General features: G+C 34.2%; 1 protein-coding gene across 1 annotated transcript in view; it reads right to left on the reverse strand.

Annotated features, from left to right (window-relative positions):
• The window catches only part of CCNT2 (cyclin T2), a 38,314-nt gene that overhangs the window by 3,994 nt on the left and 7,999 nt on the right, over positions 1-26,321 (reverse strand). The window contains 7 exon segments of the mRNA XM_040645507.1: positions 1-234; positions 753-823; positions 4,895-5,058; positions 6,651-6,696; positions 9,859-9,921; positions 11,743-11,803; positions 13,541-13,669. The exon segment at positions 1-234 is cut by the window's left edge and continues 922 nt beyond it. Of these exon segments, the coding sequence (XP_040501441.1) occupies positions 1-234; positions 753-823; positions 4,895-5,058; positions 6,651-6,696; positions 9,859-9,921; positions 11,743-11,803; positions 13,541-13,669 (768 nt within the window).

Raw genomic sequence — 26,321 nt, forward strand, 5'->3', positions numbered from 1 at the left:
TGTTGCTAGCATTGACAAATTATCAGATGTATGGCTGTCTTGAACAGAAATATTTCCTGAATTTAGAGGTACTGGTGCAGGGAATGCTGATGTAGATGGTTTCTGAAAACTTGGGTTTGTAGGCACACCAGTAACACTATCTACTAAAATGGAATTCTGGACCAAAGATGAACCAAGAAGTGGAGTTTCTGAAACTTGTCCATCTACTTTTGGTTTCTTAGCCGCCTGATTAGCCTATTTAAATAAAACACAAAAGAAGCAATGACAGCAGAGGAATTTAATACAAATTTCCTTGCTTTATAAAAATCTGTATTAAATATATGCAAACAAAATCACCTGGGGTTTAAGGCTTTATGTTGCCAGTAAATAAATGTTTTATTTAGAGGCACAAAAGAAGGCTATAAAAAGTGGACACCACTGGTTTCGGAGTTAGATACAGCTTAAATCCTAGCCCAGCATTTGCGAAAGTAATTTAACTTGTCTAGGCTTTAATTTGCCCATTTGTAAAATAAGGAGAATATTTCCATTATAATCACCGTGAGAATTAAACAAAAAATTTATAAAGTACTTAACAAAGTACACTGGACACAGTAGCTGAGTAAACTATGAGTGTACGCAGCTTACAATACACTGTAATTATTTAGGAATACTGGAAATAAGGATATTTAACCAAAAAATTCAAACTGGTTAGCTATGTAATTGTTAGATAAGCGACAAACTGATATTCTATTAAACCCTGCCAATTCTCTTACCCTCCAGTTTCGAATCCTCTTCAACCTACTAGGTGTTTTCTCCAATATTTGTAGAAACTCATGTGTTAGCTCTAAAAATAAAATTTAAATTTAAAACTTAGAAGGTGTCTTTAGGATTTATATTTCTCTCAAGTGGGCAATATTAAAAAGAGGCCTCAAGAGTTCATCTACTTCACCGTCACCCTTCTATTCAACCTTCAGCAAATACAGAAGCAGACACAGATCTAAACTGCTATTTTCAACGATGAATCCTTTAAAAAAAAAAAATCACTCTCCCCCCACCCCCAGGCTTACTCAGAATCTGTGGAAAATTTAGTAGCATTGAAAAAATTCCCCCCAAATAGAAAATCTTCATTAGGCAAACATCATAGTAATAATTATTGCAGGCAAGATCCATTAATAGATTCTTTAAAATTAATGGACAAAAGTTTGAGGAAAATGAAGGTATCTGTATAATCCTAAAATACCTTCCTCAAGATAGTTAATTACAAAGAGAAGAACAGTAACTTTACAACGGAGAAACCCAGCAGATAGATATCACCATAACCAAGTGATTATGGTTATTATCACCAGTAATAAGGTATACCTTTTGAGAAAAACAAAACAAACAAAACCACCACCCTTGATATATGATGTAGCCCTTGAAAAGATACACAGAGTAAGGTACAACCCATTTCTGTGGTATTCTTGCAAAATGCATAATTTCAATCTAATATTGAGAAACATCAAACCCTGAGAAACATTCTATAATATAATTAACCATTATCTTTCTTTCTTTCTTTCTTTCTTTCTTTCTTTCTTTCTTTCTTTCTTTCTTTCTTTCTTTCTTTCTTTCTTTCTTTCTTTTTAAAGAATTTATTTATTTGACAGAGAGAGCGAGTGCACACGAGCAGGGGGAGCGGCAGAGGGAGAGGGAGAAGCAGGCTCCCTGCGAGTAGGGAGCCTGATGTGGGCTCAATCCCAAGACCCTGGGATCATGACCTGAGCCAAAGACAGAGATGCTTAATGGACTGAGCCACCCAGGTGCCCCTGACCATTATTTTTCAAAGTGTCAAGGTCACAAAAGAAAATAAACGGTAGAAAAACTGACATAATTTAGAAGAGATTTAAGGGGCATTTCAAGCAAATGGAACATGAGATCCTAGAACAGAAAAACTGAGGACATCAAATAAAACCTGTGGTTAGGTACTAGTACTGTAAACAATGTTAATTTCTTGGTTTTGATAATCATGTATATAAGATGTTAACATTAGAGAAACCAGGTAAAGGGTATATAGAAAGTGTAGTTTAAATTTAAAATTATTTCAAAGTTAAATGAGAAAAAAAATTCCTCCACCTATACTCATAGACTCCTAGTAATTACTACTATTAACAAAATAGTAAAACCATCCTGGTCATATATTTTTACCTCACTTTTTTGTTAAATTTCAGATTACAGTGAGACGACTCACTTTTCCAAGGCGGTGTGGTTATGATGAATTCTACTTTCCTACTCCAAAATAGTGCCATTAATAAAGCTACTGACCACTCAAGACAAATATTCATACCAGTCAAATGAATTATAATATTATGTAATATCACTAAGGCCAATTCAGTAGAAACTACATAGATTCATTTATTATTTTTTAGTATGCACAGTAAGCTTCTCTATAAATGATTCTAGGCAAACAAGCCAAGACTGATAATGAAAATTCAGACAAATACAAAATTTTTCTTGAAGCAAAAAATATGCAGGAACTTAGCACTTACTGTATGCTCATAAGCTGTGACAACTTACACCTGTTCACGATTCATTAACTTTCTGATGCAATTTGAGTGAAAACAATCTAATGCCTGGACTACTAGTCTTCCTAATTAGAAAAACCCCTCACCTTTTTATATTTGGACACTAAGAATCTGTCAAATAATCACTGTTAATATTTTAGTTATGTGTACAAAAATCACAGTATGATGCTTAAAATAAGCCTTTCTTCCCTTCAAAGCTAGTATACAGAAAAAAATTCAAACTGCAAAAACCACATGAGGGTTTGTTATTTATCATAAAACAAAACTCTGCAAAACAACAACAAACGTTACAGGTAGGTCAAGTCCAAGTCAATGCTGTTTTTGCCATAGTCATTAAGTGAATTATTTTAGTGAACACTGATGCTTAGACACCAAGCTAAAATTCAGATATATATCTTAATATCTTAAACTGTTACTTCTTTTTTTTTTTGTGATTAAAACACAGAGAAAGACTGCTATATGAAAAGCTGAAATTGTCCATGTCTTAAATGTCCCAGATTCCTACTCAGTGGCTCTCCAAATGAATAACAGACTTGAGCCTTTTCATAATGGAAGCAGAAGGATTATCGGGGGCCCCTATTGTGTCAAAAAATCAACTTTATAACTTAAGAGCAGTGTAAGAGGCGGATTACTTGCTTTTTGTGAACTCTAGGATCATGTATATAAACTATTTTTATTTGGATTATACCTACTTTATCTTACCTGTTAACTGCTGAAGTTAGATGGTGGCATAGATAACCTAATTTTCAAGTCATAGATGAAAAAAAGCCCACACTGGCTTTTAGAAGATGCCATTTCTACTCATTGAAGATTTCCTTCTCTTGTTTTTTTTTTTTTGGAGAGATTTTAATTATTTAATTGAAGGGGGGTGGGGAGAACACAGAGGGAGAGTGAGAGAGAGAGAAGCTGACTCCCTGCTGAGCAGAGAGCCTAACATGGGGCTCAATCCTAGGACTCTGAGATCAATACCTGAGCCAAGGGCAGAAGCTTAACTGCCTGAGCCCCTCCTTCTCTCCTGTTAAACTTCAAAACCTCTGGTGATTTAAGGAAAAGAGCATGATCATGTGGCAGTAATACAGCATGAGATACACACTCTGTGAGAAATTTTTCAGGGAGAGAAAAAACCCTCTGAAATGAAGAAATCTAAAAAGGAAGCACATTTTACCAGAAAGGTAGGCAATATTGCAATTATGACCTGTACCCTGTGTTTGTAAACAAAGTTTTGTTGGAACACAGCCATACCCATTCATTTACAGATTGCCTATGGCTGCTCTCCAGCAACAGTGGCAGAGATGTACAGCTGGCACAGACAGAAGGGGGCCCATAAACTCTAAAGGAGTTACTATTTGGCCCTTCACAGAAAACAAACATCTAGGTTATAGAAACATGTTGAGATTTTATTGGAAGATCACATTCAAAACCCAAAGGGGTCTCTATGTAACAGATGTCGTCAGTAGCAACAGATATGAATCCCATCTTCCCACTAGCTTCAATTTTGCAACAGAAGTTAGGGAAAGCCCACAAAAAGAGTAGGCTGAAAACCTACTATACCAGTTTAGGTGTATCTTCAGTAAGAAGTGTAATCTACTTCCTTTCTGAAATCTACAGCATTTGGTTAAAATGTCTTAATTCCCAAGAATCTCTCCTACCTCTGGTCAGCTTCTCTTATCTCTTACCAGAGAAATTTCTTATTAGGAGACCCAATTCCAGGCTCACAGTTTATAGAATTTGCACCCTGATTTTGTCGCTTCATATTTAATAATACGAGGCAATAATGACACATGTCACTATCAGTGGAACTATAGAGCAAGGAATGTTACCCTGAAATAGCTTTAGCTCATTACTTCACATATTCTACGGTAAGTTATAACTGACTACCAACCTATAGCATTACAAATCTTTTTTTTTTTTCTTGGAAAGTCCTGAAAGGGCTTTATATATTCACTGGTAGTTAAAACACGTTCAAGGTTTGTTTGTTTTTTGTTTTTTTTTTTTTAAGTTTTTTTTCCTTTAGGCTAATGAACCCTTATTTTCATCCTGTTCATTTGACCATGTAATTATACTTTTTAAAATTCTACTACCAGATTGTTAAAATGAAATTATAGTTATGCTTTTAAGGAGTCTCTTATCTCTTAAACACAAACTGAAGTATTAACAGTTGAAGTGATATCTGGGATTAATATCAAAGTAACTACAGAGAGAGGGGGAAATGGTAGAGCAGCCAGAACTGGTAACTGTTCACTTAAGTATGAGTCTACAGGGTTTCACTTTTTTTTTAAACCTATACAAAAGCAGGCACACTTTTTCCATAATAAAAAAATGTTTTCAAAGTAAAAAAAAGATTTTTCTCTACTTACCATCTAGTAATTCTAGAGTAACTGTAGGATCCACATATTCCCACCAATGTTTTCCATCAGTTGACACAGGAATCTCCCAATTGGACCATTTGCAAGCCAAATGAATACATACACATGCTATCACTGTTGGTTTGTACTGAAGACAGAAGGTGGTAAGGTGTAGACTGTTGTAGAGCAGGTTTGAAAACGAAGAACCATAGTAATTCAAATATGTAAAACAAAGAAAAATATTTACCAGTAAGATTAGAGCAAAAACATAAAGGTTTTTTTTAAGTCTACAGTACAAAACCTTATTAAGTTAAAAACTAGCACTATAGTTATAAAATTCTAATACTAAAAAACCCACATAGATTATGAACATTTTCCACATTCTGACTCCCCAGAGCATATTAATATTTTCTTAATACTAATACATTAATATTTCTAAATTTTAAAGTATTTTTACTTCTTTATAAAAGGAGGGGAAGACAGTATATTTCCAATAATCAGCATAAACAAATACAACATTTTAATTTTTTTGTAGTATTTTTGTTTCTTTTGTAATGTCATCGCAAAGTAAAGAAAAAGCAGAAGGCTCTGTAAAACTGACAAAAATTTCAACACCACAGTATAGAATCAGGAATTCTACCATTTGATGTGGGTTAACAAACATAATTCTCAAGTAAGTCAAAGAGAATCTAACACTTATCTATGTAAACCTCTGTCTTCTTTTCAGCAAAGCCACAGAGAAAACTTACCTTTTGGTGAACAGCTTCAAGGCCCAATGTTGCTAAGCACTAGAAAAATGCTACTTTTCTCCTTCTACTATTTGCCCCAAACTGGGCATGTAACATGTTACAGCTAGCCTTTTCTAACCAAAGTTTTATATTTAGTACTTTCTTTTTGTTGTTCAGAATTCCTAGGGATAGAGGTTAAATCCCAACAACAAATACCTAAGAAAATATATTGGTATTTGCCAATCCAAAGCTTCATATAAAACTTAACAGTGTCACAAGAAATTAAGGACCCCACAATGCTAGTTTGGTCCCCTCCTCCCGAATGACCCATTTAAAAAACAAATTTAAGGCATTAATAAAATCAACCCAGAACAGAATTATGTATTAGATATTAAAGGCTCTAAAAAATTATTCTTCCAGTTCAGTACTAATGAAAAATGTTTATCAACCGCAAACCCAAACCATTTTTTCTCTGTGTAAACTGAAAAGGAAGTAAGTTTTTTTTAAAGTAAAAATTGTACTTAGTCAAATCTAGGCACTGACAGGACTTGGCTACTTCTGATTTACAACTAGTGGGTATTATCTGGGAAAAAACCCAAGTTATATAAATTTTATTAAAAAAACTTTAATGATTATTTTAAAGTTAAGATTGGATCAATGTGAAATTTTAAAAAATTGTCATTTAACTATAATTGTAAACTAGAAATAGCTTTATACTTACCAAGTTGCTCGAATTTCTACGTTAAGTTTAGCTCTTTGTAATCTTTAGCTGCTATTCAGGCTACCAATTTTAGACTTATGCACTCACAAATCGAGAATATGTCATCAGAAAGCACCACTACACTTCACAATGTGCATTTAACCCCTCTGTGCCAAAAGTCCCTTGTACAATACACCGCAAAGCAGACAGGAAGGTACCACCACAGTAGATGGTCCAGTCTCCTGTTGCAACAAGGGTAAGAGACACATTGAGGGGGCCCTGCATTAAAGGAAGCTATAGTGTGCTACAACAGTGCAACAAAGAGGGTCAGGATAACAACCTGTTGGTAGCCATGAAATAGGATGTCTGTGCCAAATCCTTGCTTGCTGTAAGAAAAGAAAAAAAAAACGAAGACAATACTATCAGCTTTAATGTGCTACCATCAAAAAGTTCTCAACACAACAAAAACTTCAAAGTTTTGTACACAAAAAGTAAATTTTACTTACTACTTACAAATATCACAAGAGCGCCATCATTTTCTATACTACTGAAAATCTTCAACAACATTCACTCAAATGTTTCTTGCTATCCCCCAAAGATCTGAGAAACAAGCCGATTTGCTTTTAGCTAGCCAGTTACAAGGGCTAAACTTGTTACTAAGTTAAGCATCTAGTCAGCTAAAAGTTGCAATAAAGCATTCTCCTGGATTTAAAAAAAAAAAAAAAGAAGAAGAAGAAGAAGAAAAGATTTTGAAGTCTAATACAAAATACAAAGAGTTGCCTGCCAGACTTAATCCTCAGTCATCATATTTAAGTTGGCTTAAGTACTTCCATTCAAAGAAAAGAAAACAAAAAAACCCCCACCCCCCAAACTCAAGAGAGCACAAACTGCTCAATTTTTCATGCTACTAAGCATCAACAAGGAATAAGGAACCTAGAAACATCCTAAGGGTGTAGATAAAGAAAACTCCACTGCATATATTTTTCTTACAGAATCCAATTGTCAACTTTACAAAAGATATAAGTACTCTAGGGAATCAGGATGCTTCAACACTGGTCCCCAAAGGAAAAGCAATTTTTAACAACTAGCTTTTAAGACAGTGAAATTGAAAACAGTACCCACTCACTTTATCTGCTTTCTTATTCTTCCCAACAGGGATTCTTTTGCTATAATTTCCCTTTTTCCCCAATTACATTCATAATCATTGATGTACCTTTCCCCTCTGCTCACCTAGGATCAGTTCACCTCAACTCACCCCTCTCTAACAGGCCTCAAATTTGCCCTCTATTTTTTTCATGGCACCTGTAATCCCTGCTGCCCCATGTGGATCACCAACATAAGGTATACAAAAGGGATTTGGGCTTAGCAGAGTTGTGCTAAGGAAGAGTGTCAAAGCATCAGATGTCTTGGAGGCAGTGTGACTTATGTATGGCATTCTTTCCTGGTGGGGAGGGAAGGAGAAATCACAGAAATGAAAGGTCCCTGTAAAATGACATTAGCCAATTCTGCAGCAAAGTAGCATATTATCAACTTTCTCATCTCCAGAGGGGGCGGGGGGGGGGGAACTTTAAAGAAACCAAACCATTTGCCACCCTCCGTCCCCCCAAAGAATCAAAATATACAGAGAAGTAAAAATAATTTTAAACTGCCATAGCAGTTTTTACCTCAGAATATATCTAAATTCAATAACCTATTAACAATGTGCAACAGAGGAAGAATGTAGGAAAAATGTTCTTTTGTTAGCTGAAAATTTTAACAGAGCAAAGAAAAACAGACACCAAACATGAAAGAATGTTTTTAAATGGAGTGAGATGTAAATTATAGTTACCTGAAATGTTAGTCAGACAAAATGGAAGTTAAACATATGTAAGATTTGTACTAAAATTTAAGAATTGGTCACATTTAAAGCATTAACAACAAAAAATTAAATATTCTGCTTTGGATAAAACATCAAATTTGTAGTTTTTGTGAATTTTTAAAAACTTACTATTCAACTTTGCAAATGAATGGACTTGATGTCTCTAGCTTTAGATATGGGGGAACATGTACAAAAGCTACTAAACTCTAAGGATTTTTAAAGAGGACTCAAATTTCACAATGATACTAAGCTGAAAATCCAGTTTTATCTCCTACTAGGTACATACATTTTAACCTATATAAATATCTTTCTTCAATACTTTTTTTCATTAGGCTTAGTTTAAAGGAAAGTTATATGGCTCCCCATTATTCTGACAAAACAGCTTATTCTTTCAAGTTTTCAGGAAAACTACTCTAAAGCTTTTTTTTTTTCCTTAATTCAAACATATACACTAGTTATCTAATATATAATTCTATACTATACTGTAATTCTGGGATGTAAATATGCTCTATATTATATTCCAACAACCATGAAGTACAGGAACCGTGATTAAATATGTTCTACAAGTCATAACATGTACTAGCTATTAGAATAAAAAAAAAGTAAATGGGACTTTCAGAAGTCCATTTCTTAACAATGATACCATGATAACAGGTTTGTTTGTTTTAAATGTAGCCATTAACACAATAAAATCCTACCAGGTATATGAATTCAATTTAGAATGATTAAAATGTGAGAATATTCAGGTAAATACTAAAAAACGAAGCAAAGCCTTTAAAAGTCTTACCCATCTTGTTTAGAATAAACCTAAAGAAAAGAAGTCTGGGGGGTAAAAGATTGAAACTGCAGAATTTCGTTTTCAAAAAGTAACAGAAAAAGGCACAATGAAAGTTTCAAGTAGTTGCTTTTAGTACATTAACACTTCAAATGGAAAACAGGAAAGTAGAAGTAGGAAGTGTAACAACATGCAACTGTGTAAAGAATATTTCTAGGGATACAAGAACAGATACATAGGATTCATTTACAAGAGTAGAAAAATGTATACCACATGCTCTAGAAGCAGCAAAGCAATTAATACAAAAAGTTCCTACTCCTTTTTAAAAGGTTTAATAGGTACATCACATGCTGTCTGTAGCATACTATGTATTTCCCCACTACACACAAAAAGGAAATTGTTTTCAGTAATGCTGAAGAACTCTGAAAAAATGTATTAAATCAATTTTGTTCACATGAACATGGGGAAAATATTTCCAAAATGGCAAATCTGCTAAGACAATTTTTATCTGAAAGATCTGAGGATGGTCTCCAAATTCTTAAAGTGTAACCATTTTTCTAGAAGTCAATGAAAGCTTGAGATAGACCAGAAATTTTCTGCATGTATGTGTCAATGGCCAACCTCTTAAATATTAAATGAAATGGGACTGGCTTAGCCTAAAGGGGAGATAGAGAAAGTCTTAATATTTGGAAGCCCTCCAATTTTTTAGTATAAGGAGATTGTCCTGTAAGTTTATAAAGGAAGCTAATTCACCAGATAGAACCACATACAGAAATAGATGAATAGGTAGATAATAGGACACCAAAAGATGTTGCTTCAAAACGACATTTCCCCATTTTGATAAAACTCGTTCAAATCAATTATAGACAATAAAAAGCATTAATACTTAATTTAGAAGTTTCAAAGATCACTTACCTCTTACTAACTGGGTACATTTCACCACATCTGTGTGTGGATGTTCAATGGTGATCTCAAAACCTGAAATAAAAAGCACTTTTTTCCCAATCACTTATCACACTATAATACTTGCCTGAGAAATGCCATTCGTCAGCACAACCATAAATGTATAATATACTGTTCATTATTAAAAAGATCCAAAGACAAAGTTATTTTCTATCACTGACACGCTCATTATACCTTCAATGACGAGAAATAATTTCTTCTCAAAAACAATGTTCCACTTAATGAAAACTGGTTAACAAAGCTATTTATAGATTGGGGTGATATTTACTAAAAATTCTGAATTATGATTAGTTTGAGATTACCCTCAGGTTAAAAACAAACTAAAATTATGGAAAATACAACTATTAAGCAAAGAATTCAACTATGTAACATATTTTTAAAATGTATAACAACTCTTTTAAAAGATGTAAAAAGAGTATTTTTCATAAATATAATCCCTGGGCCATAGTGGGAGAAAAGACCTTTTAATAATTTATAGTCTTCTTATTTTCTTAGCATGCCTTTGATGAAAGGGTTTCAACCAGTTAGCTTATAATTACATTTCACTGATAATAAAGTTATTAAGGCAGGTGAACCTTGTAGCCTCAAGATTCTTTAAATCACTGTTTCTAAAACCAAAGATAAAATGCTGAAAGAGCTTTCAATGTCTAAACAACCCTTAGGTAGGGCAGGGTTTTTCTTTTTAAAAAGTGGAGGTCACATCTAGTGTCTTCAGCAGTCAACGAATAACATCCTGACAAACAGGTAATCTAGAGTTTTAAAATTGTTGTGTGATCTATCTGTATTTCTACTGTAATTAAACCTGCAAAATCATACTTTAATCAAAGCCACAGAAGTATATCTTATAAATTCTAACATTCCCCTTAAAATAATTTTCCTTTTAATCCTTATTACACAAATCTTTGTAAATTTCTTATTTATATAATCTCATATAATAAAGCAATAACATGCTAAATCATTGGATTGGGAGATAAGATTCTCACTTTTATTTTTATATCTTTTCATACTATAAAAACATCAAACAAGTTATATCTATTTCACACAAGCTACTTTTCTAAAAAAAAAAAAAAAGTCTGTCATGATGGGAGGCTATGATTATTGCACTTCTTTTCAACATTTGGGAATGGAGTAATAAATAAATAGCTGCCATAATGAATAATGGCTACTTATGACACACAATGTGGTACATGGTTTTTATACACTATCTCTCATCTTCATATTCACAATGTTAAGGCAGACATTATTACTCCACCTCGCATATACAGAATGGAGGTATGAAAGGTAAAACAACTTTGCCTAAGCTTAAAAAGCAAGTCAAAGGCATATGGATTTTAAACAAAGATCTCCATAAAGCCCATGTTATTCCCATCATACACTGCTAAGTTCTTCCAGAATATACGGCTTCACACAAGACAAACCTTGTTAGGTCTCAATTTCCTCAATAATAAAGTGAAAGATTCAAATAAATAATCTTTAGAGATCACTTAAATTGCAAAAAACTTGCAGACAATGTAACTTTTAGAAAAGGATGATCAATGTTTACATAACTACTGTGTCACATTAAAAATGATGTGATAAATTCATTAAATACTGACTATAAGTCAGAATATTTGTACATATTACAATCATATGCAGCCTTTCACAATGAAAACTATGTTTACCATTCAATTAATGGTAAATGCAATTTTAAAAAAATGGTTTCCTTATAACCAGCAATACTATTCTGGCCCCAAACTTGTTTTAAAATGAAACTTTCTTTAATGATAAAATTATTCCATCTTTAGAACACCACACTGAAGAACACACACAAAAATAATATCTGACATAAGTACATACCTAGGGTTTGTAGCATTATGGTTTCAAGTAAAACCAGTTCTTGAGTCTGTTGAAGGTAAGCCTGCCAGGTAAAAATAATAACATTAAAATGCTTAAGATAAACACTGCTAGACTATGGGACCGTTAAATCTCATGAAAATTACAGACACATTACAGAAGAATCAGAAACACAAAGGAAATAATTTGAGGGTGACAGAAAAATCCTATTTTCTACGACCAATCTAAACTGATTTACTTCTAATACAGAATATGTAAACAAGGTAAAAAACAACAAAAAACCCTAAAAAGACAACAATAACATGAAAGGAGGTAGAGCTTAACTGAAAACAACAAACCCTCCAGCCTGTAACATAAAACTTCATGTAGGCACTGGTGCTTTAAGACACATTAAGACAGGAAGCACCAACTCAAGTAAGAACATCAAATTCAAACCTGCCTGTAAAGAAAAGATGTATCAACTCAAAGATATTTCATAAGTAATTCCTTGACGGTCAGAGTTAGTGAGTTATTTTTTTAAAACTTCCTCTCTTCAAAAAAGACAAAATAATATCAAAGCAAACCTTCAAATCTCTAGGTTAAAAGAAGACATTTTAGATATAAAGTACCAAAAGAATGTATCATACACCCACGGGGAAATAGAGGGCCTTCTCTTTTAACTTCAACAAATCATTCCCCTAATGTAATTACTCTTGGAATAAAGAGTATGAAAAATTTCTACCATTATCAAATTTCTTAAATTATGACAACTCAGTAAGGTGATTAAAAAAACAATACATCATAAATATTCATGTAACGACATGTTGCTAAACTCAAGAGTGAAAAGCACATTTATGTCCCATTTTGAAAAGGTCACTAAGATGATTTTTTTAAGACACAGATTTCTATTATTTGAATAATACCCTAAGTATTCACCAAAATTAATTCTGAATTTATAAAGTAATAGAAATTACAAGAACAATCTCTGAATAATCACGCATTCTTTATTATTGAATGGTTACATTAGTATTTCTCACTCCCTTAAAGCCAACATCTAAGATAAAATTTGTCATTAATAAACTCAGATATACTTAAAAAACATCACATATACTTAATCTGGACTTTAAGATTAACTAAATGAAAGTAAACTAATATAATCTGGCAGTCATTCAGTAGCTGAAAGTTCCTGATAAAGGAATTCACCTATAATATAAGTGCTGGGAAAGTGAATTTAAAGGCCTAGAATTCTAGTTTCTGTTTTAAGACGTAGCAACATTTTGAAATGGCACCTTCAAACAAGGTCTATTAAAATGTTGATGATGAACAAGTTGTTTAGAAGCTAGCATTAGTCTTGAGGAAAATTAAAATATGACCCCCCCCCATGAAAGCATGGTAAAATAGCATCTTTATGGATCAGTATTAGAGAGAGAACTATTGGTATATATGTATTAACAAGGGAAAAATTCTGTAAAATTACTATTTACTGTTCTAGAGGCAATCCGAGGTTTTTCTGTATTTTTTTCCCCCATTGTTGACAGTTTAAGAGTTACTTATCTCTGGTCTCAAATGGACCCAAACAACGGAGGTGATATGACTTACCCTCAATATATATCATAGGTTTGCTGTGAGGATAAACAACAAAATGTGAAACACTTATAACCACCTCTGATCACAGCCTTAACGTGATTCAGAATGACACTGAAATACATGTACATACATGAAATATGTTTCTGTTAGATCACTCCCCGGTACTACACTCCTAAATGGTAAAAGAAATAAGCAGCAGTTGGAAGGCAACACCAATTGATTTATTATTACATACATCACATTTAGTATCCAGCAGTGGCTCTAGGGGATGAAGACAAGCATGTGCTACTTTGATAACATGTTCAAGTTTTCGAGCCTGTTCTTCCACTTTTGCAGCCAAAAATAATGCGGTAGGTGATATTATCTGCAGAAAAGATAAAAATTTGGTGATTTAAAAGTAAAAAATTTTGGAAAAACCTTCTATTTTCTAAGGGAGGGTCGTGCAAAGAAGGAATGTAGTATTAAAAGTATAAACTGCGAGTTGGGCTATAATAAGATTCATATAAGAGTTTTAATAAAGTGATTCATTAAATAGAACTAGTTACCCTAGTTTATAAAACCTGCATTACTTGTTTTGCAAATAGAATACCAAAGGGAAAAAGGAAAAAGACTTCTACTCAGGCTAACTAAAAGAAACTTTAAATCATATTAATGCATATTGTGGAGGTAAAGGGGAAAAAAACCTCAAGCAAAATAATAAAGCCGTAGCTTTAAAAAAAAAAGGTAGTAAAATATACCCAAATTTTCCTTCTTTTTAGGTACAGCCACTACTTTCTAGGGTTCTTTTAAATTAATCAACAATTCATTGTGTGGTTAAGAGCTACATAATCTCGCTTTTGGGACAGGAAAAGGATCTTACAAGGCAAAATGGGAAGATTCTGAACGTGATATTACTACCTAGTATCTGTATTACTTCACTACAACAATATTAAAAGTAGCTAAAAAAACCCAGGGAATAAACATGTAAGATAAACCAATAGATTAGAAACACTGCCATCTGGAGATCAAGAAATACGCAATTTTTTTTTTTTGGCTTTAGTACATTATATGTTCTTGGGATTGAAGTATAAGAACATAGCACTCCAAAGACATTGACTAAAACAGAGAAACATCAATTTTGAACAATATTTACCCAAAAAGTTAGTAATAAACTGAATTAATTGCTGACTCAGAAAATAAGCACATTCTAAATTCAAATAATCTAAGATTACACAGAAGAAATTTCTCACGGGAAGATGATTTCTAAATGTCAAGATTCAGATTATTTTTCAAGAGATGAGCATCTGAGTCTCACTTATCTTGGGGGTCATCAATCACTGTATGGAAACAATGCCAAAAGAGGGAGGAGAGGAGAGAAAGCATAAATCACGCTACATGATTTGGGTAGTTAACATGAAGAGAAAGTTTCTGATACAAGAAGGATGACTCTTTCCTCTGAGCTTTTAAAAACAACTTATAAATAATGCTGAGCCATGAAATTCAATCACTGGATTTTGGATCTGAAAGGGACCCTCACTGGTCCAAATTGCATTTGCAGATGAGTAAATGGAGTAAAAATGACTTCAAGAAATTCTTTTCCTGATGTACACATGTTTAAAACAGACCTAAAATTAAGTGAGTTTGGCTCCAAACAACCAGTAATGTTACCTTAAAAGGACTGAGTAATTTCAACTTGGATTTTCAACTTACTTCCATCCTTTAGAATTAAAATTACAACAAGGAAAACATATAAAATTGAGAATGCTCAAAAAAGGAACTTATTCTTAGTTTTCACAGACTTAGAATAAACTAATGTTATCTTTACAACAGATTTAATTAAGCAACAGCAAAATTAGTTAATATTCTTGAAATACCAGCTAAATAGCAGTCATGCAGGCAGGGGTTTTTGTGAAATGTAGAAAGCACAAGAGAGTGGACAATCATTTCCTTAGTTATTTCTTCCACATACTGAACATTTCCTACACTGCTATGTACTTCATTTGAAGAATTCCTTTTCTATTTAAAGGCTTACCTCATTCTAAGGAAAATTCCCAAGTCAGAGTGAAGTGCCCTTCTTTATTCAACAGGAAGCTGCATACCTCTATTATTGTACTTCCACTGTATTCTAACTTCTGGCTTACTAATTTTGTCTGCCCTACCAGTCTAGCAGCAGCTTAAATATAGAGACTGAATTATTCATTCATGTTCCCATTGTCTCCCATTGTGTAGCTGCTCTTCAACACATTTGCCAAATGAATGATATGTGGATAATCCACATATAATTATAAAGGCACCGATGTTAAATTCAAAGTATTCCAAATACCACAGTAAAAATCTAGGAGCCAATACTACAGGGTAAGAAATGCAAGAAACAATAAAGATACTCTCAGTTTCCCACAATCTTTCACTTTTTATCTAAGTCATGTCTAAGAGGGGAATGGCTAAGCCAGCCATCAAATGCCAGAACGATTTACCAAAGAGTGAAGCAATACAGACTCAAGTCCAATGTCAAATCAGACTGAACTTAAACTAACTTCCTAACTGCCAGATGATGCAGGATTTCTCTTACTTGCCTAAAAGGTACCTCTAAAAGTCTCCAATGAGTTCTTCTTGGTAAAATCTCTTAGGATTCCCAATCACCGCTTCATTCTCTTCAGACTTCTTGTAAGCCTCACTATCAAGAAGTACTTTCAAACCACACAGCTTTTCTCCTTGCAAAATAGTCTCAATGGAACAAAGTATGTATACTAGTGAATGGTTCTAAAATTCTACAAGCAATTTTAAAAATTAAATGTTCAGAGAGCTAAGCAATAATCTTCAGAGTAGATTCCTAGTTTATTTACCCACACTCCTCACAGAAGTCTTTCTGTTCCCTCTAAATAGGGCTCAATTCTCATCCTCCTCCAGTGCAACACTAATACCCAACACTCTTCCAAAGTTCTGGTGAAATCCACTAACTCCATTCACATTTCCTCCTCTACAGCCTGCAAACATTTTACTCCATCAGGGCTGTAAAAACAAAACAAAACAAAACAAAACACCTTTTTAGAGAAATACTTTGTGAATATCCATGTGAGGCTTTAATTTTAAGGACGACTAAAGAAGGTAAATCAAGTTAGGTACTTCTGTTTTTTGTTTTTTGTTTTTTTTTTAATAGAAAGCCGATTTTGTTGTGTGGCTTATTGAAAGGAAAAGAATTCCAAAAGTTTTAAGTAATGGCTATATTATTAGTTGGTCTGTGGCTTTTAAAGGTGAGCATAGTTTTGAAGGCAACAGACTTTCATTAGTGCACATAAACTTGGTTCAAAGTCAAAGAATTCGGACCCTTATTGGAGTAGATACTTGGTTCGAGTGAGCAAACAATTACAAACTGAGATTTAGTTCACTGGGGAGGGAGACCACGCACTATCCATCTTTGTGTTCTGCTACCTAATTTAATAAACCTTCTTGAATTACTATAACTAAAGGAAATAAAAACTGATTTTTAAATAGTGTCAAGAGTTTGTCAGCCTAGCAGATGTACAACTATTTCAAAGGGATATTACATTCTCAAAACAAGACAAATTTCTACAGAAATATACCATACAAATCATGGAGAGGGGGAGGAAGAGGTGATGAAGCCAGCTGTAGCATAGTAGTCAGGCTGCCTCAGTGGAATCCTGGCTCTGTTATCTGACTAGCCTAGGCAAATTACTTATTTCTTTGTGGCTCAGTTTCCGCATCTGTAAAATGGGAGAAATAGTATCCGCTTGTAAAATTGTGGTGAGGATTAAATGAATCTATGTAATAAAGCACTTAGAATAGTGCCCCCGAGTAAGAGGACTCAAATACTATCATTACTATGTTGTAAAGTTAAACAACTGTGTATTGCTACTGCTGATCTTAAAATTAAAAAGTGATTTAGCATGCTTTTAAAAATTCCCTTCTTTCTTGCTCATCTTCTTCCTTTCACAGTTAAACTGAATTCTTTAAAGGTTCCATGGTAGCCTTAACTAAGCAGATTCACACACACTAAAATGATGACACACATTACTTCAATCACTTCAATACACCAGTATTTCTTTTGTCCCTGCTCCCTCCAGTTGTTTTCACCCCCTTCTCTTTTTCTAGTCCTTTACATGTTTCCATTCCTACCTCTTGATCTGACTCCCTTCCTTCTCCATGTTTTCTCCTCCTGCCCATTCCTGGCTGCTGTCTCCCCCTTCTGCTCATAATGCCCTCACTGCTGACATTCTTCACTCTCCACTGCTGGCTTCAACCTTGATATTTGGAGGCAAGGTCAGTTTGAATTAATAAAAGCCTGGGTAATTTCTAAATCACTGATGCTGGCTGTACCAGTTTCAAATGAATCACTCTGGTCTTTATTCTTCCAGTAATTAATATTGTGCATACACCTTGTGTGTACATCTTTATTTAAGAACTAGCCACAAGCTGTTTTATTACTCTTCGACTTAAATTTCCTAATCTAAGAGTCCTAACAGAAGCAAAGAAAAGACTTCCATGTCCACCTTCTATTTGCTAATACATCATCAATAGGTTTGTTCTAATCTGTCCTTATGTTTCATCTTCAGGCCCTACAGGCTGGTGAATCCACTTCTGCCCTGTTCCTTAACTGTCCCCAAACTCCGGCCTCCCCTAAGACTAGGATAACTATTTTCCTGTGCCTTCAAAAAGCTTCATTAATGAATACACAGTTAGTTCTAGGTACCACAGTTCAAAATTGGGAAACCACACACCTAAGGCTACAGTTAAAGAGAAAAATGGTAACGGCATAACTTTAGGAGACTCCCAGAAAGGTCCTAGAATAGGAAAAAGGAAGTAGAAACTTAGATATAATAAGGGGCTAACAGCTCCTCAACAAAGAAGAAAACAGAAGTCAAAATGTCCATTTATTCATAACAAAGATCACCAAGCTTGACCAATTAGACCAAAATTCCAGTAAAAAGTGGTTCATTTCCTTAATTTTGATGCACTGAAAAGACTGACATCCCAGTATTAGAGAAAATGTCATTAACTCAATGTGGTATTTTAGTTGTTTTCCTACACATATAATTATGCATGAGTGTAATACTGTCAGCATAACAAAATTTATACTGGAAATAAAGCCTTCAGGTTGGATGTTATTTGGGATTTCTAATTACATCTAAAAGAGAGCTGGTTTAATAAAGACTGACTATTATTCAGTAATGCTGAAAAGCAGTAATAATTAAGAGAATAAGGCCTGATTTCCAGAGTAATTACATGATATTTATAAGTATTTAAATGCTTAATGTAACCTGGCTTTAAAAAATTTATTTATGGAGCCTATGTTACCATTATGAATCTGTTACAAAATGAAAAAAAATTCAACTTACAAAGTACATGTAGCATTTCATAGTTAAGTCTCTACTCTCCCTTACATACTCAGCTCTTACCAACCGACAATAAATAGTCACAGATTACTAGGAAACAAGTTGCATAGGTATTCAAATACTCCACATAAATTTTTAAAAGTCCACTTTCCTTCGGATAGCTAAACAAATAAGAATATTACTGAAGACTTAATATTGTGGATAGAATTGCCCAAATTGATCGACAGATCCACACATTCCCTGTCAAAATCTCAACTTTTCTGCAGAAACTGACCAGCGGATCCTAGAATTCCTATGGAAATGCAAGGGACCCAGAAGAGCAAAAACAATCTTGAAAAAGAAAAAGTCAGAAGACTCATACTTCCTGAATTCAAAATTTACTACAAAAGTTATAGTAATTAAGACAATGTGATAATAGTATAAGGAAAGACATGAAGATCAAAGAATAGAACAGTTTCCAGAAACAAATATTTAATTCAATGGAGAAAAAAATAGTCTTTTAAGGTGCTGGGACAACTGCATATCCACATGCAAAAAACCGAAGTCAGTCCCCTTCTTTACACCATAAACAAAAACTAACTAAAAATGGATCATAGACCTAAATATAAGAGCTAAAACTATAAAACTCTTAGAAGAAAACCGGAATAAATCTTCATGACCATGGATCAAGCAATATTTTCTTTGATATGACATCAAAGCACAAGTGACAAAAGAAAAATCCTAATAAAGTAAATGCATATATTACAGATGAAACCATCAGCAAAATGAAAAAGATAACCCAAAGAATGGGAGAAAATACCTGCAAATCCTGTATCTGATAAGGGACTGGTATCCAGAATATATGAAGAACTCTTACAATTTAATAGGGAGACAATGCAGTTTAAAAAATGGGAAAGGGGGGGCTCCTGGATGGCTCAGTGGGTTAAAGGTCCGACTCTTGATCTCAGGGTCATGAGTTCAAGCTCTGCCTGTGTGCAGCCTACTTCAAAAAAAAAAGGGTGGGGAGGGATAAGTAGATATTCCCCCCAAAATGATACTATAAATGGCCAATAAACACATGAAAAGATGCTCAATAACACCAGTCATTACGGAAATGCAAATCGAAACCACGAGATAATGCTTTATACTCACTAGGATGCCCATAAGATCGCTATAATAATAATTTAAAAAAACAGACAATAACAATTAAAATGTTGGCAAAGGTGTGGAGAAATTGGAACTCTTAACATATTGCTTGTGGGAAGGTAAAATGGTTATGGCTACTTTGCAAAAGTGTGGCAATTTCTCAAAATGTTTTTAAAAAGCTTTCCAAGATTACTGAGGTCTAGAGTTACTATACAACCCAGCAATTCCACTCCTAGGTACCCAAGAGAAACAAAAATGTATGTTCACACAAAAACTTGTACAGGACTATTCACAGCGGCATTATTCACCATACCTAAAGATCAGAAATAACGTAACTGTCCACCAACTGATAAGATGAGGTATATCCACATGATGGGTGGAATGTTATTCAGCAGCAAAAAGAAATGAAGCATCGATACATGCTACAGCATGGATGGATCTTGCAAACACTATGATAACCCTAAAGATCATATTATTACATAATTTCATTTATATGCAATGTAGAAAAAAGGTAAATCTATTGAGAGACAAAGAATGGTTGCCAGGTCTGAAAGAGGGGAAGAAATCAGTGAATAACTGCTAATGGGTACGGGGTTTCTTTTTGGGGTGATGAAAGTATTATAAACTTAAGATTGTGATGATGGCTGTACAACTCTGTAACACATTCGTTAAACTGTGCACTCTGAATAGGTGAATTTTATGGTCTGTGAATTATCTGAATAAAGTTTTTTTTTTTTTTAAAGAAGCTTATGTCAAAGACATCCCTTTTAAATTACTTCCAACAAAGGAAATTCCTAGGAAACCAAAAACCTAATCACAGTACAATAAACAGTGGTAAACAACATTCATGTTAACGCTGTGTGACTTTATAACACATCTGTTAATTTAAAAGTAAAATCAGGTTTCTTTTTCAGAAAGTATATTATATATCATTTCTTAAACAACATTCAACTTTGACATTTAAATTACATAATTATTTCAGAAAACCCTTGATTTGTTTAGCAAAAATAATTTGAACAGATGTTTAAGTCTACCTAAAGTGAACCATATTGTTAATTCAAGTAGCTACTCCTATTAGTCACTCGAAACAGCAACCATTGAGCTAGAGCAATATAATCTATCTAAAACTTCTATCTAAGGATATGGGGAGCGTGTAAAAATTTGGTTATCTTCTCTGAATCAACATATCATTTAAAGACTGCCCCCAAATACTCAGAATTTTCTTTACCTTCTCAAAGCTTCTTTTTTTTCCCTAAGCATGAAACTATGACAGTTTTCATGATCTCAGGATTTTTGACCAGTAAAGAATCATCATTACTTTTTCAACTTCTAAATGAGCCCTCTATTTAAAATTAGCTTGAATGTGCAAACTTCTCTATATAAAAATTACTACAGTGAGAGCCAATAGTAATCTTGACAGATATGAATGTCTATACTTTTCATTAGTTAACTGCTATTACTTTTTAAGAGTTTATAGCTCAAACCAGCACCATCAAATAATAATGTAATGTGAGCCACAACTGTAATTAAAATTTTCCTAGTAACCATGTTAAAATAGTAAAGAAATGTGAAATTAACCCACTTCTAGTTAGTGGCTACATTATCAGCAAAGATTTAAACCCACAATTGGCATTCTAAAGAAAAATTTCATTAAAATGATATGAAACAGACTGAAACGTATCAAATAGGCATCACAAAATGGCTCAAATTGATTACTGTTCCTAGTCATTCCCACAGTAGAAAGACAATTTTTTCCTCCTCTTTCACTAGAATGTAAGTCCCTTAGGAAAAACACTATTTCTTATTTATTTTTTAAAAAACATACCTTCTTTGCACACTGCTTGTCACATTAACACGCACTCAATGTTTGTGGAATAACTACTGTCATGGAAACAGAGTATCATGTAACAAAGTACAAACCATTAAAGCTGTAATATTTAAAAATTTTAATGCTGAACAAGTAAGTGAACTTCTACAGTCATTAGTTTCTTCTTCTGTATCAGACTCAAATAATTTAAAGAAAAACTTCATTTTACGTGTTTTTCTGTAAATATGGTATCAGGAGTACTTAATACACCACCTTTGCATCTAGAACCATAACTTAGTTAAGAATAAAACTTTAAATTTATGCCCCAAACTATGGTAGGGTGGTAAGATTTCCATCAGTTTCCCCACTGTAGAGTATATAGCAATCTAATTTGATTTTCCCTCAAGAAAATTATTTTACCCAATTTAATGCACTAAAAATATCTTCAGACTTCCTGTTCTGCCTTCAAAGTCAATTTAAAAATTACACAGTTTTGACAGAGACCTTTGTGTGTCTTAGCTAATACAAATACCAACACACATTTGTTAATGTAAAGATCTGCTCTATTCTACACATCAGTTAGTTTAGAAATAACTACACCACCAAACTGTATAAAATGCTTTCTTATTTGAGACAAATGAGCTAAAGGTACCATAAAAACATATGAACTATCAAGACTAAGAGACACATAGAAGTGTGTGTGTGTGTGTGTGTGTGTGCGCGCGCGCACAGAAAAGATCTGATTTGAACCTTTTACAATCATCTCATTTTCTGGGGGGAAAAAACTGCCTCACGAAGACTTTATGAAGACTTGTATAATATAGAACCCAATATACCACATCAGTCAACATCCCTGTAATTAGCCAAGGAACATTAAAGTTTTGTGGGAGAACATTATCTAGAGTTCTTTTCAGAATTCATTTGCAAAAAAATCAGTCAAGAATATCACATATGCTTTTAACGTCTATTGATTAAACTGTCCCGGGTGGATCATATGTTTCTTCTTTGACAGAATGAAGTCAAGTGACTTAATTATTCCTAAAAAATTATCCTTATCTTCTTAGAAGTTCTTAAACCTATTAAAGGACAGTTGTCCCCTGAACAAAGTGGGGGTTAGTAGCGCCACGCCTCCCTCCCCACCTCCTGACAATACACATGTAACTTTGACTCTCCCAAAACTTTCCAAGTAGCCTACTGTTGACTGGAAGCCTTATAGATAACATAGTCAATTAACACGTTTAGTATGTTATATACCATATTCTCACAATACCTAATTTTTCTCAAATTTTCAGTATTTCTAGACTATGTGGCTTGTCATTGAGTTTTTTTTTCAAGTTGCTGCAAATCTCCAAAAAATTTCTCAATGTATTTATTGAAAAAAAATCTGTAAGTGGACCCACAGAGTTCAAACCTAAGGGTCAACTGTACAATTACATGATAGTCTATCTCTGTGTTTGGAAATTAGTGTACAATCTCCTAAAGTGACAGAAAATTACCTTTTGATGTCTTATCTGAAGAGTTCTGAGGAGATAGTGGCAGAGGAGGTAACCAAATCCCCACAGAAAAACAGAATAACAAGAGAGCAAAAGCAAAACCCCATGGATATTTATAACCAAACTACCTGGCAAGGCATTCCTAGGAAAGTCCAAAATACAAATGGGTTAAGGACAAAACTGGCAAATATGTCACCACAACACCTACCCAGTATCAGCATCTATGCAACAAGAAGCAAAGGAAACTAATGGGGCATTTGCTGGATTTGATAAAAGAACCTCAAAATAGCCCACAGACATTTATTGGAAATCATGATAGGCCAATCGGGAAACGGCAGCTGAACCTGGGAGTAATTCTGTCAAGTTCAGTTAGTGGGTAGGTGCCACAGGCCTAGAGTAGGGCTTAAAGGGTTGAAGCTAACTTCTTTTTTTTTTTTTTTAAAGATTTTATTTATTTATTTGACAGAGATAGAGACAGCCAGCGAGAGAGGGAACACAAGCAGGGGGAGTGGGAGAGGAAGAAGCAGGCTCCAAGCGGAAGAGCCTGATGTGGGGCTCGATCCCAGAATGCCAGGATCACGACCTGAGCTGATTAACGACTGCACCACCCAGGCGCCCCAAAGCTAACTTCTTATGTACTCTTCGAAGTGATCTCCCAAGGCTCTTTTCCAGGACTCCACACTGAAGAGAAACTTGAGAACCAAAGCAGAACTGGTAGGATAGGGAGAAGGTAAAGAGACGATAAAAATGAGGGAGGGGAACACAGCAAGGAAACCTCAGAAAGCAAGCTGCTATATTTCTGTATATGTAACTGAAAAGTATTTAGGTCATACAAAGATACTTTAAGAAAAAATTAGAAGAGTTAACCCTAAGCAAACAAAAATCACACTAGAAAGAACTGGTCAAAAAAAAAAAAAAATCAACAACTGGTACTGGGAAAACTGGATATCCACACACAAAAGAATGAAATCAAACCCTTACCTCACATACACACAAAAATTAACTCACAGCGGATCAGTGACCTCAACTGAAAAACTAAACATAAAACTCTTAGAGGAAAACGAGAAAAGCTCCATGATGGGTTTGGCAATGATTTCTTAGAAATGACACCAAAAGCATAAGCAACACAGAAAGAAATAGGTAGACTGGGCTTCATCAAAATTAAAAACTTTTGTGCATCAAAAAAGTGAAAAGAGTTCACAGAATGAAAACAATATTTGCAAATCATGTATTTGGTAAGAGAGTAATATTCAGAATATATAAGGAAGTCCTATAACTTAAAAAACCCAATTAAAAAATGGATGAAAGACTGGTTAGACATTTCTCCAAAGAAAATATATAAATGGCCAGTAACCACATGAAAAGATGCTACAACACCAGTAGCCACCAGAGAAATGCAAATTAAAACTACAATGAGATACCATTTCATATTCATTAGGATGGTTATTACCAGAAAACTAGAAAAGAGCAAGTGTTCGTGAGGACATGGAGAACTTGGAACCCTTGTGCACTGTGAATGGGAATGTAAGATAGTGCTATTGATACGGAAAACAATATGGCAGTTCCTCAAAAAATAAAACATGGAATCACAACGTGATCCAGTAATTTCACTTCTGGGTATGTGCTCAAAAGAGTTGAAAGCAAGGACTTAAGCGGATTTTTGAAAACCCACATTCATAGCAGCATTATTCACAATAACCAAAAGGTAAAAGGAATCCAACTGTGGTTCATACATACAATGGAATAACATTCAGCCCTAAAAACGAAGGAGATTCTGACACATGCTACAACATGGATGAATTTTGAAAACATTATGCTAAATGAAATAAAACAGACATAAAAAAGGACAAATATTGTATGATTCCACTTTTATGAGGTAAGCAATAGTGAAATTCATAGACTAATAGCATGGTGGTAGCCAGGGGCTGGGGGAGGGGAGAATATGGAGTTTGCTCAATGAGCAGAATTTCAGTTTGAAAAGATAAAAAAGTACTAGAAATGGATAGTGGTGATGTTTGCACAACAACGTGAATGTACTTAATGTCACTGAACTGCACATTTAAAAATGGTTAAAATTATCTTCCCCCCCCAAAAAAAGGGACGCTTTGGTCTCTTGGGATCAAGTCCTGCATCAGGCTCCTTGCTCAGCGGGGTGCCTGCTTCTCCCTCTGCCTGCCCCCCCCACTTGCTCAGTCTCTCTCTCTCTGACAAATAAATAAATAAAATCTTTTGGGGGGCCTGAGTGGCTCAGTCGGTTAAGCGTCTGCCTTTGGCTCAGGTCATGATCATAGGGACCTGGGATCTAGCCCCACATCAGGCTCCCTGCTGGGTGGGGAGCCTGCTTCTCCCTCTCTCTCCTCCTACTGCTCCCTCTGCTTGTGCTCTCTCGCTCGCTCTCTCAAATAAATAAAATCTTTAAAATAAATAAAATCTTTAAAAAATGGTTAAAATGAGAAATTTCATGCTATGTATATTTTACCACAATAAAAAAACGAGAAAAATTGAAACAGTAACACACCTCCAAACTAATAGACACTAAGGATTCAAAACACAAAACATGAGTAAAAAAGATATGAAGTGGGCAACCCTCTCAGCTCCTCAGCTCCCCTCCCTCTTTGGGAGCTTTGTCCTATCACTCAATAAACTTTGCTTCACTATCACTCAATAAACCTTGCTTTGCTGCCCACAAAAAAAAAAAAAAAAAAAAAAAAAAAAAAAAAAGAAATGAAGTCACATACTGAAAGATCACATCACACACCCGAGTATATAAACCCAGAACAACCAACATTAAGACATACTGTAGTAAAATTACTGGATTATAAAGGGAAAAAAAAGTCCTTTGGCCATAAGAAAACTAGATCATCACCAGTAGTAGTGCTTTATAGCAGGAAAAAAAAGGTGTCACATATTTAAGATACCTAAGAAAAGAAAGCATGAGTCAAGAATTTTATACACAGCAAAACTGACCTTGAGTATAAACATCACAGATAAACTATTACCAACATGCAAAGATTCAGGAATTTTGTTTCCACAATGTTCAAGAGAACTTCAAACAATCAAAACGACTAGAGACTTCAACAGAAGCACTGGCAGTGAGCAAAAATAGTTACTTGTAGAACTAAGACTAAGTAAGGATTAAAAAGTTTTATAATGGTTATTTAAGATAATGTAGCCATAATATGACTTTAAAAACCAAGGGTGAGAGGGAAAGCAAAACAAAAACATTTTACTGTTCTCAGTAATTATACTGGTGGTGATAGT

This window comes from Ursus maritimus, unplaced genomic scaffold, assembly GCF_017311325.1.
Source record: "Ursus maritimus isolate PB19 unplaced genomic scaffold, ASM1731132v1 scaffold_1, whole genome shotgun sequence".
NCBI classification, from domain to species: domain Eukaryota; kingdom Metazoa; phylum Chordata; class Mammalia; order Carnivora; family Ursidae; genus Ursus; species Ursus maritimus.